The sequence below is a fragment of the Gekko japonicus genome, unplaced genomic scaffold (genome assembly GCF_001447785.1).
Source record: "Gekko japonicus isolate JY-2015 unplaced genomic scaffold, Gekko_japonicus_V1.1 scaffold531, whole genome shotgun sequence".
In the NCBI taxonomy this organism is placed as follows: domain Eukaryota; kingdom Metazoa; phylum Chordata; class Lepidosauria; order Squamata; family Gekkonidae; genus Gekko; species Gekko japonicus.
The window spans coordinates 721190-739968 of NW_015162494.1; the positions used below are offsets into that span (position 1 = coordinate 721190).

Below are 18779 nucleotides of genomic sequence, written 5' to 3' on the forward strand. Positions count from 1 at the left end.
CCCGACTGCCCCGAGCCTCTGCCCGCCCCCCTATCACAGTGGCGGGGGCCCATCCATTCTCCTTCCGGCCAGTCAGGCGGCAATGGGCTCCTTCCTCCTTCTCGGCCAGCTGGGCATGGTGCGGGGTGGGCAGCGGGCTCCTGCAGATGGCCGGCCAAAGCCAGAGGCTGGCGAAAAGCGGGGGGCGGGGGAAGGGGACGGGCGGGTAGACTCTGTGGTTGGTGGAGCGGGCTGGGGATGTGGGAGGGTGCGAAAACCCTGTCCAGAACCTTCCTCCTCCTCCCAAGTCTGGTCTTACAGACCCATGGGGTTCCTTCTCTCCAGGCCCTGCCTGGAGGTTGGCAACCCCCGTAATTGGTGGGCACGCGGGGGTGTGTGCCAGAAGGTAGCTCCGCCTAGGGCGCAAAAAAGCCTGGAGCCGGCCCTGACTGTTAGTGGACATGAATCATAGGATCCAGTAATACTTTTGTAATACAGATGCACATCTTTATTCATGCCTCAATACTGGCATTTAAGATATAATAAGGGGAAACTGCAAGGACTTGCGGGAGGCATCTCATTTCCCCTTCTTTTTCCCTCCTGCAGGCAACCCCCATACCCTTTCCCCTTTCCCTGCCTCATTCTCTCCTTCTCAGCCATTCACCAACCTACCTTTTATCTGCTTCAGCAATATTTATTATTTATTTACTTCATTTATACCCCATTTTTCTCCACGGGAATAAAGCAGCTTACATTATTCTCCTCTCCTCCTTTTTATACACACATTTCCCTGCAAACCTTGGGCCCTTTACAGGTTGGTAGAAAGATCTGTCTTGACCATTCACAGCTCCAGTCACTGGATGTAAGTATCCTCAGATTTTAGTATATAGATTTAAGGCATTTACTGTAATCCTTCTCCCATGTGGATCAATCGGATCTCATACTTCTATCTAGATGATGATGTTGTCATAGCAAATGTGCCTGTTAAAGCACTGTTTTGCTGCAATCTGATTATTATCCTTGTTGGCAAACAGTAACTCTTGCCTCTAGAAAGCTCAACTTTTCTAATACATGTTTCAGAGTAACGTGCCTGTATTGGGTTCCACTACTAGTTGGTGCCCCCATGAATTGTGTTTCCAATTAGCCAGAAAATAAGTGTGTGACCTAGTCCTGTGTCTTTAACAACAGCATGTGTCATACTACTGGTCCATCTTGTTTAGTATTGCATATTCTGATAGGCTGCTGCTTGCCAGAGTCTCAGACATTAGGTCTTTCCTAACACCTGTTGCCTGAAGTGTCCATTAAATGGAGTTGCCAGGGATAAACCTTTAGAAACTTCTGCATAGAAAACACGTGCTGGTGCAGGGACAGGACAAGACAGAAAGGGTAAAGGAAGTTGCTGACCGAAGAGATTCAAGTAGGATTACTACAACTTGACACTGAAGTTGGGAATCCCTGCCCCCAAATAGCCACATCCCTGTGTGACTTCCCCAACATGTTGACATCAACCAGAAATTATGTCATCATGCCAGGGACGCTCTGGTTTGAGGGCAAAACTCCATGGTTTTAAGCCAGTTTTACCACAGAATTTCCCCCTCAAAGCAGAGCAACCCCACACAACATCCCCAGTGTGATGACATCACTCCTGGTGACATTATCATGTCGGGGGATCTGCTGTAATGGCAAGATACAGCTGAGTATCATCCACATATTGGTGACAATTTATCCCAAATCACTGGATGACCTCTCCCAAAGGCTTCATGTAGACGTTAAAAAACATGGGGGACAAGACGGAACCTTGTGGGACCCCATAGGCCAGAGACCAAAGGGCCTAGAAGCACTCTCTCAGCACCATACTCTGAAATCCACCTTTGACATAGGACTGAAACCACTGCAAAACAACGCCTCCCACCCCTAATCCCAAAAGATGATCCAGAAGGAGACCATGATTGATGGTACTGAAAGTCACTGAGGCCCTGGTCACACAAGAGGATTAGGGCCGGGAGAGGGATGGAACGGGGGTGGAGCAAACGGGCGCGATCCCACTGCAACATCTGGGAAGCATACCGTGTCCGTCCCCGATCCGGCCCTTCCAGCGATAATCCGCTCCAAAAAAGAACCACCTACCGAGGTGGTTCTTTTCGAACAGCCACAGCAACGCCGGCCGTGGGATCGCCGGCACGTTCTTTCACTGGTGCATCCCCGGCTCCTTGCCGAACTGCGCATGCTCCGACATGTGCAGTTCAACAGACTCCCGTGGCTTTCTTCCCGTCTCCCCGGCATCTGATCGTGCCGGGGAGCAAATGCACAGCGGCTCACGGGATCTGTATGATCCCGCCGCCGCGTGCCTATTTAGGTGCGGCTTTTAAAAGCCGCACTTTGGCTGTCCCTTTCTTCCCTCGTGTGGCAGGGGCCTGAGATATTTAGAAGGATTAACTGGGTTGCATTTCCCCATCCCCATCACTCTCCTGGTGCAGGCCATCTACCAGGGCAACCAAGGCTGTTTCAGTCCTGTAAGGAGGCCTGCATCCAGATTGGAAAGGAACTGTTTTATCCAGGAATCCTTGCAGCTGTTCCACCACCACTTGTCTGACACCTTGCTAAAAATAGCACATATGAGACTGGATAACAGTGATACAAACCTCCTGGATCCAGAGGAGATTTCTTCAGGAGTGGGTGCACCACCACAAGTTTCAAGGCAGGGACAACACCCCTCCCCCCCAATAAGGCATTTTCTACCATCCAGACTCAGTCAGATTTAAGCAACCATGAGGGTTGCTTAAATGTAAGTCTCAGACTTTCCAGAATTCACTGAAACATTCTTCCCATTAGTTATTGAGTGCTCTACCTCTACCCCAGAGTATACAGGCACATCAGTCTCTCAATATTGTTATGTGTGAAGATATGTGCAAGAGTTACAGCTAAAGCTGTTAGGTGGCAACCCAGAGTTCAGTGCTTTCCAATGAAGATGCCTTATGAAGGACGAGCTGCAGTTTCTACTGTCCACCCTCCTCTTCTCCTCCATGCGAAGACCTTCAGGTGTCTCCATAAGAGGCAAGACAGGAGGGTGAATGACAGAACCAGGCCAAAGAAATAACAGTTTCTTCTTCTGTCACTTCAGTAACATCTGATAATACAGCATTGATCTCCACCATGTCTTTTCAAGCCAAGGTTTCACCACTCTGCCCCCAGATTTCCATAAGTGCTATACTAACCAGCTCAGCATACTTCTTAAATAAAAGGTCCAGTTTCTCTTCTGGTGTATTCAGCTTATTCAGATGTTGCATCAGCAGGGTAGCTTCTTTCCCTGAAGCAAGTTAACAAAGGAAAGAGGGAAAAGGTCACCTTACAGATTGTACTTTGGAGTATAACTGCCTCGGGTCATACAAGCAGGAGAATGGTAGTAATGAGGGGGCGGAACCTTGAGGTGGTAGAATAGAATGCAAATGGAGGATTCCAGCTTTGATCGTTCCTTTGTGGAAAACAACTCAGTGCAAAGTGAAAACTAGAACAGCACAGAGAGAACTTCTACCCTCTTTCTTTGTTTGCTAAGCTGATTTTCTATGTGTAGGAAGTCCCCCCCCCCAATGTATGATAGCATTTGAAATGTCAGCACACATGAATACATGAAGCTGTCTTATAGCCGAATCAGACTCTTTGTCTGTTAAGGTCGGTTTTGTCTACTCAGACTGGCAGCAGCTCTCCAGTGTCTCATATTGAAGTCTTTCACATCACCTATTACCTGCTCTTTTTAACTGGAGATGCCAGGGATTGAACCTGGCACTTTCTGCATGCCAAGCAAACACTCTACCACTAAGCCACAGTCCTCCGGCATGAGCCTTCCAAGTGGTATAGTCCATTCATCCACCCAAGGGTTCTGCCACCTCATTCTCCTGAATTGTGAACACAGACTTTAAGAATAACCTCAAGTTGCTCATTGCTTGTTTTTGGTCTGTATGCAACATTTCTTGTTAAAATTTACCCCAGGGGGATTATGTAGTGCCTTTTCTAATAGGTTGCTGTTCTATATTGTTGCAGAGGTTCTATTCATGCACCATTTTTCTTATTGATTTGATATTTTGCGTAAGGACAAGCTGGAAGAATGATGAAATAACTATTTATTCCAGCTGTAGTTTTGCTATGGGAGAATACTCGTATATCCCAGACCAGCCGGCTGCATTTGCAACACATACAAGAATCTGACTTTGAGATGTATAGACTGGTGGATTGCCATGCATTCCCTGATTCAGTCTTGAGTGACTTCTGGTTTTTTAGGCATTTAGCTAATCAAAGAAAGGCCTGTTATTAGCAGTCATGATTTTTCACCACTGACCAGAGTAGAATTTGTGCTTTCTGTGTCTAGCACTGAAATGCTACAGAGACCTGACAGCAGTGCCTTTCCAGATATAGCCAATGAGTCATGTTCAGTTCTGCATTCCAGATACGCAAGCGGCTACTTGCCTAGTCCCTTCAGCATTTTCTTTTCTAGTTTCTGATCCTTATGAATACTGGATTCTTTTGATCCAGAGGCATCCCCAGAAGCTGCCTGTTCTTTCTCCGCCTCATCATGGGCATCTTCACATTCTCCATCATCATTATTAAATGATTCTCCCTTCTCAGGTTTGTCTGTTCCTTTAGTATTTCTTTCCTCAATCAGACTGGCAGCTGACCCGTAGGTTTTAATAATGTCCTCCAGCTGTCGGCTCAGCTCCTCAGATATATCGCAGAGCTTTATTTCGGGCAGAGAATGTGCAGCATTCTCAGGGGACGGAGGCACAGGAGTTGATTCTTCACTTTGTTTCTCCAAGCCATTCTGAGTAGGTAACGTTTCAACGCTGTCTACAGGAAGTTGTGATTGTTGTTCAGGTTGGTGATCGGTAGGTTGGCTGTTCTCCATTTTTAAAAAAAGATTTATCTGTCAACAATGAAAGTTGAGTTTTAGACAAACACACTGCTAATCAAGAATAATGGTCAGCATTGCATCAGCACAAGCAGACTAGCCATTTATTCTTGGACAGCCTGCGGAGAAATGCCCTCTACTTTAGGTTACAAACCCCCCACATTCCTTCCAAGAAGTTTCTCTGTTGGTAAAAGGAGAAGAAACAGGAAATAAGTTATTTGTTCTCAATTATCCCACATCCCAGCAATGGTTCTCCCAAGCATCAAGTACATAAGGTTTGATTATGCAAATACTTCTAGCCAACAGAGAACAATCAAAGGACCATCTCACACCCTGCCAGGAATGTGACACCTAGGAGAGGACAGAGATGTCGGGATGCCAGTGCTAGAGTGCATCTCTCCCTGGAACTAATAGGAAGAGAAGGACTGACCTAAGCGGGGGATAGGCAAATGGAGGACGTAAGTTCTCTTGACACAGGACTGATTCCAGTGGGTGATAACTTACAGGAAGGTACTCCATCTTGATGGCCACCATTACCATGTGAAGCTAACAGCCTGGACTAAGACCCAAGGTAATGGATGACTAATAGAAAGCTGTGATTGTAAGAGTAAATAGCCTATCCTGGAATAACAACAAGCATGGTATGTCTAGAAGAGAGACATAGGACGGTGTATATGCACCTTCACTTCTGAACTTGCTCAATTGGTTGCTGTACAGAGACATTTTATATTTAATAAATGTCTTATTATTTTGAATAGTGGAAGTTTGTTCTTCATAACCATATTAAGCCAGGCGAAGAGAGCCAGTTAGTCAATAGAGTGCTAAATCCATGGAGTGAGCAAGCGTGGTAAGCCACATCTGTGGTAGGTAATCAGAGCAAGCAGGAAACACAGCCACTAGCAATGCAGAGTGCCGACTCTCTTAGTAGGATATACTCTAAATGACCAACTGGTGGCAGTGCAGATATCCCAAGAGAAGCCAAGAAACCCTCAGCGAGTCAGGTGGACTCCAGAAACCAGTGTGCCATTGGGCAAAGATTGGCACTCTCAGGTTAGTGAGGGTGTTCTGCAACACAGCCTGTGAACACATATACCAGCTTTTCACTGAATTACAACATAGGTCATCTAGTCCACTATTATTTTCTCTAGCTTGGGTGGCAGCAGTTCTGCAAAGCATCAGGCAGTGTCTTCCCTAACTCTGTATCTAAGGTCTTTTCTATTGGGACTGCTAATGATGGAACATGGGATCATCTACATGCAATACATGGAACCAACTACTGAGTAGTCCTCTATGTATGGAAGCTAAAAAGGGCCAGACGGGTTGCTTCCTGCTCACTCTGCTTCGTCTGTGTGCATGCAGATTCAGTGCAATAACACTTGGTCCATGCCTTTGTTTCGAATGGTTGCAGTCAGGGGTCTTGTTGTAGAAAAAGAGCTGCCGGAGCTCATTAGCATAACTCATTAGCATAACTTATTTGCATATGCCACGCCCCCTGACATCACCGGAAGTGACAGAAGGTCATACCCCCTGACATCACCGGAAGTGTGTCAGAAGGCCCGGCTACTTACCCTCCTGCTTCATCCTCATTCCCAAACGGAATGAGGATCGAAGCAGAGGGCGGGGTAAAGAAGGGGGCGGGGCTTCACCACGTGACCGCCCCGCCCCCTAGAGGTTCTCTTCCGGAGCTCCGTACCTGAGAGCTCCCCCCCGACTAGAGCCCTGGTTGCAGTAAGTAAGGCACTGTATTGTTTATTCTAAAGCCCCATGGGTACTATTTGGATTATGGGTCTTGGTACTTACGTTTTTAAGTTAGTATGTTTTATTCTTGCAAAATTGCACTAATAAAAGGGAGCCCTGGTCTGGATTATGCGAACAAGATTGTATGCCTGTCTCTGTCTATTTATGGCTCAAGGATGGTTTTGTATATTGTATCGACATGGGACAGTTACATACATAAAGCAGTAGAACAAATTTAGAGTCCAGTGGCACCTTTAAGACAAACAATATTAATTTACTGTCTTCCCCCCTTAATTAAATCAAAACAACTGTTGACCTTATAAGCTTAGTGTTAAATACTGGGTTCCATGGATGGTTTGGCCCCAAGCTTAGTGATCAGCTCTCCTTTGTTAGTGATTCAGCAAGAACAAAAAGCCAAAAGCCAGGGCAACTGTCCTGTTTAAATAGCAACTCCACCCACTTCCCCAAACAATTACCAACGAAAGGCCATTGTCAGAACCATTAATTCCTCATTGGCCACCTCCAGAGTACTGGTGGGCTATTGTTCTAGAGCTCCAAGCTCAGCCAGTCTGTGGTAGAAACAGTCCTAGAATGTTCCAGTCCAATACATACTTAGTTTGGCATTTAGTTTTGTCTTTGCATATCTTAAAACATCTTCAGCATGTTACATGTTAATTTGCTGTTCAGCCTCTGTCTATAAGTTTGAACTCTACCTTCCATTCCAGTGTATTTGAAAAAGTGTGCATGCACACAACAGCTCATACCTTGAATAAACCTTTGTTGGTCTTAAAGGTGCCACTTGACTCAGAATTTGTTTTACTTCTTCAGACCAACACAGCTGACCAACTGGAACTATATACATAGATTAGAATGGTCATAAACTGATGCATTGCTAGACCAGAGAAGGATACCAATGCAGAGTAAAACATCGATGTAGAAAATCTCCTGTACTGCTGCTGAGCCTGCCATAGTTTTTGGGCTGTACCTGGGTGACAGCTCAGGAGGGAGCAGTGAGGACTCATGCACCTCCTGAGGAGTCCTGCACCCTCCTCACCCAATTCCTTACTTCTGATCTGGGGGGGGCTGCAAGACTCGCAGGAGGAGGGATCCCATCCAATGCTCCCTCTAAGCTGTGGAGTCTTGTGAGCCAAAATTCTACTTGGTGAGCTCCTGGCATTAAAACTGTGAGCAAGTGATTTGGCTGCTGCCTCAATTAGTTTGCTCTGGAGCCATCCTTCCTGTGCTAAGACAAAAATGTGTGAGCCGGAGGCTAAAAAACTGTAAGCTAGCTCACACTAACTCAGCTTAGAGGGAACACTGATCCCATCTCTCCCCACTTTCTTGCCTGCCGTGGCTCCTTGGCTGTGCTGCAGTCCTCAGGTCCAGTGCTGCTCTCCAACGCCACCAAGGAGGTAGGTGTGTTCTTTGCATTTGTGCAGAAAAAGCTATGTTAATTTGAAAGTGATTTAAACCCTGCCATGTAACTTTTTTGTTGAAGATTTCAGATTTTTCTGCAAACTTAGGACAGGGGTCACCCAAGTTTGCTGAAAAATCTGTTTAGTGGAAGTGTGGCTCCAATCTGCAGATTTAGGTATCCGCAGATGGGGGGCAAACTTGGAAAATCATATATAGGTGTAATCAGAAGACGGACCAGTGTTTAGATTTATATGAAGCAGCATTTACAGCATCTTTGGTTCCCTCTGTTTATGTTTTCAGTCCAGTCTGTCAGACATCTGTACTTAATTATTTTTCTTAAATGTTATCTGGAATCTGTGATGGAGAATTCATTAAGCATCCTGGTATAGGAAATTCCTCTTAAATTTGTAGACAGCTGAGGCTCTCCCTGTGCTTTGCCACTGTTGGACTGATATGATAGACCAACCCACAGGTCAGCGAACATGATTTGGATTGCCTTTCCTCTGACTTTCTAGCTGGATATTTTGGGTGTAGTGCACTCAGGATCCCCAAGGGCTTGTCAGTTACTATTATGTTTAAAATAATACTCTTGTCAAAGAAAAACAGGTAAAATTGATATCCTGTCATAGAGGAAACGGTGAAGTACAAGAAGTAGGAAATTCTGAAAATCCAAGGGCTTGAAAGGTCCAGGTTTCAGATAAGTAGACTGTACATTTATCCAACTAAGTTTTGCTGGTCTTATTGACACAGTTTATCAGAATAATTGAGTTAATTGATTAAGCCAAGGACTTCCGATATGATTGCACTATTGTACAGAAATTGTTAAATTGCTGAGAGGGTATCTAGATATATTTCTTCCAACTAATTTTTTTAAAAAAATACTTCACAAGAAACTCAGAACAAGTCAAATAAGAAACAAGTTGGACAACTCCAGAACCACATGCAAATACAAACTAGTGGTGGGAATAGGATTGCCAGGCTGAGTTTGGCAACCAGTGGGAGGTTTGGGGGCAGAGGTATGGGGGGTGGGCACGTTGTCAACAACATCACTTTCTAGTACAGCCTGGAAGTGATGAAAAGTAGCTCTGGGAATTGCTGGAAACTATGGAAACCATAGAGTTTCCAGTGATTCCTAGAGCTACCCTATGTCATTTCCATATTGTATCCGGGCAACGGAGCTTATCAGTGGGAGGTGGAAGCAATGCTCCCTCTAAGCTGCGGAGCCTTGTGAGCAAAAATTCTATTTTGTGAGCTACTGGTATTAAAGTTGTGAGAAAGCGACTTGACTACTGCATAAATTAGTTTGCTCTGGAGCCATCCTTCCTGAGCTAAGACAAAAATGTGTGAGCCAGAGGCTAAGAAACTGTGATAAAATTGATATCCTGTCATAGAGGAAACGGTGAAGTACAAGAAGTAGGAAATTCTGAAAATCCAAGGGCTTGAAAGCCCCAGGTTTCAGATAAGTAGACTGTACATTTATCCAACTAAGTTTTGCTGGTCTTATTGACACAGTTTATCAGAATAATTGAGTTAATTGATTAAGCCAAGGACTTCCGATATGATTGCACTATTGTACAGAAATTGTTAAATTGCTGAGAGGGTATCTAGATATATTTCTTCCAACTAATTTTTTTAAAAAAATACTTCACAAGAAACTCAGAACAAGTCAAATAAGAAACAAGTTGGACAACTCCAGAAGCACATGCAAATGCAAACTAGTGGTGGGAGTAGGATTGCCAGGCTGAGTTTAACAACCAGTGGGAGGTTTGGGGGCAGGGGTATGGGGGGTGGGCATGTTGTCAACAACATCACTTTCTAGTACAGCCTGGAAGTGATGAAAAGTAGCTCTGGGAATTGCTGGAAGCTATGGAAACCATAGAGTTTCCAGTGATTCCTAGAGCTACCCTTTGTCATTTCCATATTGTACCCGGGCAACGGAACTTATCAGTGGGAGGTGGAAGCAATGCTCCCTGTAAGCTGTGGAGTCTTGTGAGCAAAAATTCTACTTTGTGAGCTACTGGTATTAAAGTTGTGAGAAAGCGACTTGACTACTGCATAAATTAGTTTGCTCTGGAGCCATCCTTCCTGAGCTAAGACAAAAATGTGTGAGCCAGAGGCTAAGAAACTGTGAGCTAGCTCACACTAACTCATCTTAGAGGGAACACTGGGTGGAAGTGTAGCTCAGTGACAGAGCGTCTATATGCAGAAGGCCCAAGGTTCATGTCCAGTATCTCCATTTAAAAAGGTAGCACTCATTAAAAACTGCAGGCATTCAACGATGGGGCAAGAATGATTAAGCTACCTATAGCCATCTTGTTTTTTGACAGCATGCAAGAGAAATTGACCGGGGGTGGGTGGGTAATTAATGATTTTGCAATGAAAAAGGCCAAAAGAATAAAGTTGTAAAGGTTATTGGCTTAATGTCTGCAGCCATGTTGGTCTATTAGAATTTTTTTTTTTAAATGAAGCCATTGACAGAATAATCCATTTTTAGAGACCAAAAAGATACAAAATAGTTAATAAACTTCCAGGACACTCAACCTGGTTATTATTAACCAAATGTAAGACACACAGAGCCTGACTTGGATGGCCCAGGCGAGCCTGATATCATCAGATCTGAGAACCTAAGCAGGGTCAGCCCTGGTCAGTACTTGGACGAGAAACCACAACTGAAGTCCAAGGTCTCTGTGCAGAGGCAGGGAATGGCAAACTGCCTATGTTCCTCTCATGCCTGGAAAAACCACATGAGGGGTTGCCATGATTTGTCTGTGACTTGATGGCACTTTACAGACACATACCAAAGACAGGCATTTTTCAGAAATGTAGAATATGTAACAGTAATTTTAAAATTAAAACAAACATTTTTCATGGTTCATGATATTGTATGCATGGGATGAGGGACTGTGGTGTGGTGTCGGGGTGTGTGTGTGTGTGTGTGTGTGTGTGTGTTGTGGGGGGCATATTACAAGTTAGGGCTTTTTTTTGTAGAAAAAGCCCAGCCGGAACTCATTAACATAACAGGCCACACCCAACAGCAGAAACACATTAGCATAGTAGGCCACACCCTGACAGCACAGCACATTAGCATATTAGGCCACACCCCCATGTCACCAGAAGTGTTGTCATCCAGCCACACCCATCTTTTGCTTCTTATTCTGTTTACCTTGTTTGTTGTCAAAACCCAGGGCTTTTTTTGGAGCAGGAACCCTTTGCATGTTAGACCACATACCCGGAATGTAGCCAGTCCTAATGAGTTTCTGCTGTTGGGTGTGCCCTATTATGCTAATGAGTTCCTGCTGGGCCTGGCCAACTCAGGAGCCAGCCGGAACTCTGTTCCTGTGCGTTCCTGCCCCCAAATAGCCCTGGTACTGGACCCCCAAAATAATGCTTGGCCCTATGACTCTGCATAAAGCAGCTTCATGTGTACAGACTACTACACTTATAATTCAATCAAGCTGAAATAGCAAGATTTAAAGCAGTTTAGTAATTGAGTTCAGTGGGATTCAGTAGCAGCAGGTACTTGGTAACCGGTAGAAGGGTGGTATCTCCCTACACTGAAGGTTTCAAAAGCAGGGCAAGACAAACACCAAAGTAGCAGCATGTGGTTAAGTACCAGCTAGTTTGTCTGCCAGCCAAGATAGCCTTCACCTGCTTTCCATTGTTATTTTCTCCTGTGGCCTCTTTTAAGAGAGAAAGAAAGCTAGAGGGGGAAGAAAGAGATTTACTTCCTTAGCATTTGTGGGTAAACACCAAGACAGCCATCTGACAATGTCTGTGTCATCACTGGTAGCAGGCAACTCTGCTTTCCCTGTGTGTATGCCATGTGACAGAACCGTTTAAAAGCTCTATTTGACCTCTTCATTCCTTTCCAATTTGAGCAGTGTGCCACTGATGTGTGGAGACACTAATGCAGCCCTTAGAAAGTAAAAACTGGTTGATCACCTCCCAGACACTCTTCTCCTCTTCCAAACCACCTTTATTTCCCCCCCCCCCTCTAGTTGGAAAAATAGTGCTGTGAAGTCTAAACTCTTCTCCCCTATTGCACCGGATTTTCATGTAATATTAACAAAAAAGCTGCCTTATGCTAAACTATTGGTTCATCTGGTCTAATGCTGTCTACTATAGCTCCAGAGACAGAGTTCTTTCTAGTTAGGCCAGGGATTGAACATGAGGCTTTCTGTATGCAAACTGTGTACTCTGCCACTAAGCTACCAGGAGGTCCTTTGGTTTTTTTTAATTAAAAACATGATGAACAGACTAACACTGAAGGCACTGCCTCTGGCTCTAAGCACATTACCTTTCATTTTGTTGTGACTGGCTATTTTGCCATTGGCACTGTGTAATTACTAATAAAAGTGTACACTCACTAATAGAAGTGAACATTTCAGAGAACAAAAAATTATTTTTGTTGTTGTCACCAGAGAAAGGCTATTAGTCCCAGTCAAATACTCTGGTTTAAGCAATCCCTGGCTATACTATTCTCTGTGCTAACTGGCTGCGACAGGAACTCAGAGCTGGACAGCAATACTGTAACTTGAGCCCACAGGCATTCAACAAAGTAAACAGACGTTAATGAGCTCTGTAGCTGACAGGAAGGCTGTGGTGACCAGTCATGGGAAGATCTTGATACATGAGCTGAAGCACAGGGACTTCTACTACAATACCTTAGATGGAGAACTACCAATGCATCCTGTTTCTTAGGATCACAAAAATGTCACTTCATATGAAGAAATACATTTGGTGTTCACAAAAAAGACCGCAAAGTATGCTTTTTAGATATGAAGCAACCACAGGGACTGTCCCAAGGCAGTCTTCATCCCTGGGAGCAGCAGAAATTCAGCCACTCCACAGCCGGCTGGACTGGGGAATGAATGGAACTTTCCCTGCTCTCTTGAGCAAGAGAGAGAGGCTGAAGTACAGCTGAGCCCTCAACCTCCCGAGCCACAGCCTCCAGAGGTAGAGAGTATTGTGTGTAGTGAAAGAGGACTGTGTTTAACCCCTGTTGATTTATGCCCTGTTGGTTCATAGGGTGTGCTTACTCCTACAGTGTGTGTGTGCTCCATAACTGTAAATAGTTAAACAAATTCTTTAATTTGGGCTAATAATGTGTGTTGTGCTCTGACCACATAGTCTCCCCTGCTCTGCACAATACCAAAGGGAGGGGGTAGCCCAGGGAAGCGAGGAAAGGCCAGACCTTTGGGTTGCCAACTTTCCAGGGATCCCCCAAAGATTCGGGACTCCATCTCCAAATAGGGAGATTTGGCCAGAGGGGTCTCACTGTCCCTCTAAAAAGGCAGTGAGTGGTGGCAGCGAACTTAAGGAGTGAGATACGTCTACGGAACGAGGGTGGGAGGCAAAGAGCTGAGTTGTAAACTGGAGCCCATTTCACCATGATAGGCAACCAAGCTTGGTTCAGACAAAGGAAACCCTTTGCAGGCCTTTGTGAGGAACTCATTGGGGCCAGTCCTGACTAGGTTTGCCAGCTCCAGGTAGGGAGATTCCTGGAGATTTTCTGGTAGAGTCTATGGAAGTCAGGGTTTGGGGAGGGGAGAGGCCTCAGCTGAACAGAATGCCATACAGCCCACCTTCTACAGCAGTTATTTTCTCCGGGGGGGAGAGATCTATTGTCTGGAGTTCAGTTGTGACCTGGTGATCTTCAGGTTCCACCTGGAGGTTGGCTGCCCTGGCCGTAGCAGTCAGTGCTTCAGAGCAGGGTCTGCTAGATCCAGGTTCTTGCTGTAGAAGCTGAGTGGGTGATTTTGGACCAGTCACAGACTTTCAGCCTAACCTACCTCACAGGGTTGTTGTGCAAGTCAAAAGGGGGAGAGGAGAATGATGTAAGCTGCTTTGGTCCCCATTGAAGAGAAAGACTACTTTTCCTCCTGGGAAACCGTTGTTACCAATCTCCAGGTGAGCGCTGGAGATCACTCAGCATTACAACTGCTTTCCAGACAGCAGAGATCAGTTCCCCTGGAGAAAAGGGTGGACTTTGTGGCAGTCAGGGCTTCAGAGCACGGAAGAGGCTGCAGGTGTGTGTGGGGGAAATGGAAAGCTGAAGAGAGAGGGGGAAATAAAAGTAGGTTAATGATTAGCTGGGAAGGAGATAGAGTTGCCAACTCCAGGTGGGAGATTCCTGGAGATCTGAGGGATGGAACCTGGAGAGGGTGAGGTTTGAGGAGTGGTGGGACCTCAGACAGGTACAGTGCCATAGACTCCACCCTCCCAACCAGCCATTTCTTCCTGGGTAACAATTGTTGCCAATCTCCAGGTGAGAGCTGGAGATCACTGAAAATTATAACTGCCTTTCAGGTAGCAGAGATCAGTTCCTCTGGAGAAAATGGTGGACTCTGTGTCATTATACCTTGCTGAGGTCGCCACAGCACATTGACGCTGAGTGCCTAAGGCCTTGGCACTCTCCCAGAGACCCTTTCTAGAGCTCATCGTATTTATTTCCACAACGGGCCTTATTCCTAGTAATTAATCAAACACAAATTCATTTAAAAGCATTACTGAATTCATAGGGTTTATTGTGAAGAAATCCAGGTTTTATGAGACTGGTCTTTGCCTAATGCTATGAGCAGCTCTGAAAGTTCTTCCAGCTGTTTTTACAGTAGGCTTGCCAACCTCCAGGTGTGGTCTGGAGATCTGTTCATTTAAAAGCATTACTGAATTCATAGGGTTTATTGTGAAGAAATCCAGGTTTTATGAGACTGGTCTTTGCCTAATGCTATGAGCAGCTCTGAAAGTTCTTCCAGCTGTTTTTACAGTAGGCTTGCCAACCTCCAGGTGTGGTCTGGAGATCTGGAATTACAGGGAACCTCTAGGAGCAGCATTAGGTTTGCAGTTAGAAAGGGAAATGAGCAAAAATCACCCCTCTGTTCCATTACTGGAACTTTACCACAGGATTGCTTTTAAACCATGGCTAATGTGGTTGCCAGTGTATTGTTCTGAAGATACCAGATGATGAAGGTCTCCATGAGATACACATAGTTTGCTACATACTTTGAAAAGAGGCTGTCTGGTGTATGGCTGACAGTGGTGAAGGAGGAGGTGCAAGATTAGGAGGGTGTCTTTGGGTGAAGTTTGAACATTGCTGCTTTAGGAAAACAGGAGGATGAATGGCCTTCATGAACACTGTAGATGGTTATTGCAAGGTGCGTCTTGCAAGTTGTGTTGGCATGGCACTTCCCCATGGCTCAGAATGGTTCAATAATACATCACTGGGCTTGAAAGAAGTGGATACCTCACAAAAGGTGCTATTCTTCCCATGCAAAATGCTGGCATAGAGGCTGTGCACACTTGGTGATCAACCATTTGACCTCTGCCAGTGCTGCAAATTAGGACTGGATGGTAACCAAGTATGTACTGAAACTGCTGACACATGTTGACTATAAAGCTGCATGAATTACAAAACCACTGTGCTGATGCACATTCACCCACATTATACTACTCGCCTTCCAGAGTTATGGAGTAGAATTCTGAATCCAGATAGTATAATGTGGCTGAATGCACACTGTTGCAGTAGTTTTTTGGTTCTGGTTCAAGATGTTGGTTTCGGGAAAGAAATGCTCATAAGCATCTACACACAGTAAGATCTCTTTTTTTGCTGGAAAGATCAGCAATAATTTGCTGGAAATCACTGAAATATTTTCTACGTGCTGTAGAGTTTATCATTGAAGGCAACATCTCAATAGCCTAGACTGAGAAACAAGGCAGAAGAGATTATCTATCATAAAGAAGGGTCCATGTTATAAAAGGGCAAGATGCACACCACTCTATTCAATAATTGTAGTTTCCAAGCAGTCCTTGACAGCAGCCCCGAGTGGACTTCCTTTATAGTAGTCTAGATTCAAGTTGAATACCAGCAGTGTAGTGAATCTAAGGGCCCAACTTCTTGTTATGTTTTCTTCCTATCCTGCCTGGGTCCACACAATCATATATGCATTGGAAGTTTCATGCTGGGAAACTTAATTCCCAGGCATATGTAGAACCAATCTGGACCAGGACCATGGTGTTTGGGGACAGGGTACCTAAGCCTCCCCTCTGGGCCCAAGGAACTGTGCCCCTTGGGGAAACTTACATGCGAACCCCCTAAAGAGGCAAATAGTAACTCCTCAGGACTGTTTCAGGCAAGGCCAGCACAAGAATAGCGAGGGTCTAGGGCTTATGGTGGGGCTCACTGCCACTGACCTCTTGCCCATGTGCCTGCCCTGCCACTTGCCTGTGTGCCCTTCCCCCCATCTGCTTGGGGACAGTTGCCTGTGTGCCCTTCCCCCCATCTGCTTAGTGCGTCAACACCTATGTTCCCTGGCACATGCACTGTCAAGAAACTGGTCCCTTTAAGCTAGGCATGCCAGACCCTTCCCCCCCAGTATGGATGGGGTTTCCCTGGTTTTGGGCACTCCTCTCTGCCACCGGCCAGCTGGTAAGAAGCCAGAAATAAATATGACAGCCTACAACCCCCGGAAGTGACATAGGCACGTCACTGATGTTAGGGGGGGGCAACGCTCTGTTTTTTGGGCAAAACTCTATACAACATCTGGAAGTGACATAGGCATGTCAGTGATGTTGGGGGGGGAACGCTCTGGTTTTTGGGCAAAACTCTATGGTAGAAGCTAATTCTACCGTAGAGGTTTTCCCCACAAACCAAAGCATTGCTCCTGATGTGCCCACGTCACTTCAGAGTGATGTGGGCACCTTGTGTTTATTTCTGTCCAGCTTCTTCCCTCCCTGCTCCCAGTAAGTTCAACACCAATCCCCTGCCAGCTGGTCTGACGGACCTGGCAACCTTACTTGAAGCAGTTTTCTTGTTCAATTCAAACAGAGAAAAGATGGAAGTTTCTCTCTCTGAAAGTTTAGGTCAAGCTGCTTGTAGCTTCAAAGACTCAGATAAGGGAGGTGAGAGGCAACCAGGGTGCTGGTCATACCATTAGGCCATTAGGCCTGGCAGTTTCAAGGCCACAAGAGTCTAGCAGAGTATATTCCATCTCATTAGCACCTGAGCTCATGGGTGGGAGGTGTTTACTTAATTGGACCCAATGCAGCTGCAAGGCATTTGATCTAATTGGCAAACTCATCTGATTGGTTGAATTACATGGTTAGCAACATACCTGGTTGATCAAGTTACATCTTTTGCTATACATTTGATTGGTTAACTAGAATCCGGTAATGCAGGTTGTTGAGCATATAGGGAAGATCCTTCATTCTAGTTTTACTCTGTGTTTGGATCACATCTGACTTTGGGACACTTCCTGATTCTGTGTGGGTCATACTGACTGGAAACCTTGTCTTGGATTTGAAACCCTATTGGACTGTCTTATAGGTAATATCTGGATCTCAAACCAATGCTTGTATATGTGCTTAGTTTAGACTTATAGCTTTATTATTTATATCCTCACTTTCAACTGCTCTTTTATTGAATATTCCTGCACAGTTTTATAATAAAACCCTTATATTTTGTGGTATTCTTTAACTCAGGAGGCTTCAATCTGAATCCAGTACTTTAGCCCGTTAGCTACAGCTACCAAATTAATTGTTTTCTGGAACTTCCCTTGTAAGTGTTCTACCTTGCAAGGGTGACTTTCTTCATCTTAGAACCAGGGGGACTAGAGGCTTTGTCCCTTGGTCTCTGGCTGGCTAGGTAAGGGCTGGTGGCTGTGATACCATAGCGTGTGTGGACTCATACTTCAGCTTTTTTGGTTCGGTCTTGCTTGACCTGCCTGAAATAGGACCTTGGCTTTAAAGTTCCTTGACATGCATCACCCAGCATCACTGGGGAAGGGTATATGAGTAGTGCAGAGTGGTGGTGTTTTTGGCCATGACAGTGGTGGCACTGCCCAGCCATGTTTTTCCCAGTGCCATAGGAGAAGGAGCTTCTGAGAGGGCCTCATGGGCCGAAGAAGACTACTTAGGCAAGTGGGTGGGAAAGGAGGTATCAGTGGGGGCCTGATGGTGGGTAGAAGAGAGAAGGGGGACTCCTGGGCATTCTCTTCCCAGGGCCAGCCTTGGTTCCAGGTCAGAAAGCTGGAGTGGGGGGTGGGCTTCTGCCTAGGGTTGCCAACTCTGGGTTGGGAAATTCCTAGAGATTTTGGAAATGGAGCCTAGGGGAGGGAAGGGTTGGGGGAAGGTCATTCTACTCAGTGCTTATAGTCAAATCAATTATATTATAGTTGAACTGTAGTCAAATCAATTATATTATATGAATTATAATAGTCATAGGTTTTTTTAAAAACAATTTTATTAGGATATATCATTAAATCAAACTGTACATCACCTTACATCAAACTGTCATATATCCCTTTCTCCTAATAACCCCCCCTTTCTGACTTCCCGCAGTGCTCCAACCTCCAGCCCAAATCTTATACTTTTCCTCTCTTTCCCCTTTACATTAATAAATTTCCACAGGTAACACATCTTTCAACCATTGTTCTTATATGTTTAAACTTATTCTAAATAACGTTCTATCTTCAATAGATATCCAAGCAAAATAGATTGTTTTTTACATTGTTCTTATATGTTTAAACTTATTCTAAATAACGTTCTATCTTCAATAGTTATCCAAGCAAAATAGATTGTTTTTTACATCTCACTATTTCTCTAAGTATTCTTTAAAGTATTTCCAATCTACAAAAAAATTTTCTGCTTATAATAGTCATAGGTTTTGACCAGCTAACCAACCACACAACTATTCTTAAAAGTAAGTTGTGGTTCTTGATGTTTGTGGTGGGGATGGACTACAAAAAGCATC

General features: G+C 44.9%; 1 protein-coding gene across 3 annotated transcripts in view; it reads right to left on the reverse strand.

The window, feature by feature from the left end:
• The window catches only part of TXLNB (taxilin beta), a 41296-nt gene that overhangs the window by 21527 nt on the left and 990 nt on the right, over positions 1-18779 (reverse strand). Inside the window, exons 2-4 of one of the 3 annotated variants that reach the window (XM_015406069.1) lie at positions 11681-11732; positions 4441-4894; positions 3195-3286 (exon numbers count right to left, since the gene is read on the reverse strand). In XM_015406069.1, the coding sequence (XP_015261555.1) occupies positions 3195-3286; positions 4441-4876 (528 nt within the window). In that variant the 5' untranslated portion in view covers positions 4877-4894; positions 11681-11732. Of the gene's footprint in view, positions 1-3194; positions 3287-4440; positions 4895-11645; positions 11733-18779 lie in introns of all 3 variants that reach the window. The other 2 variants (XM_015406068.1, XM_015406067.1) reach the window with 2 other exon arrangements.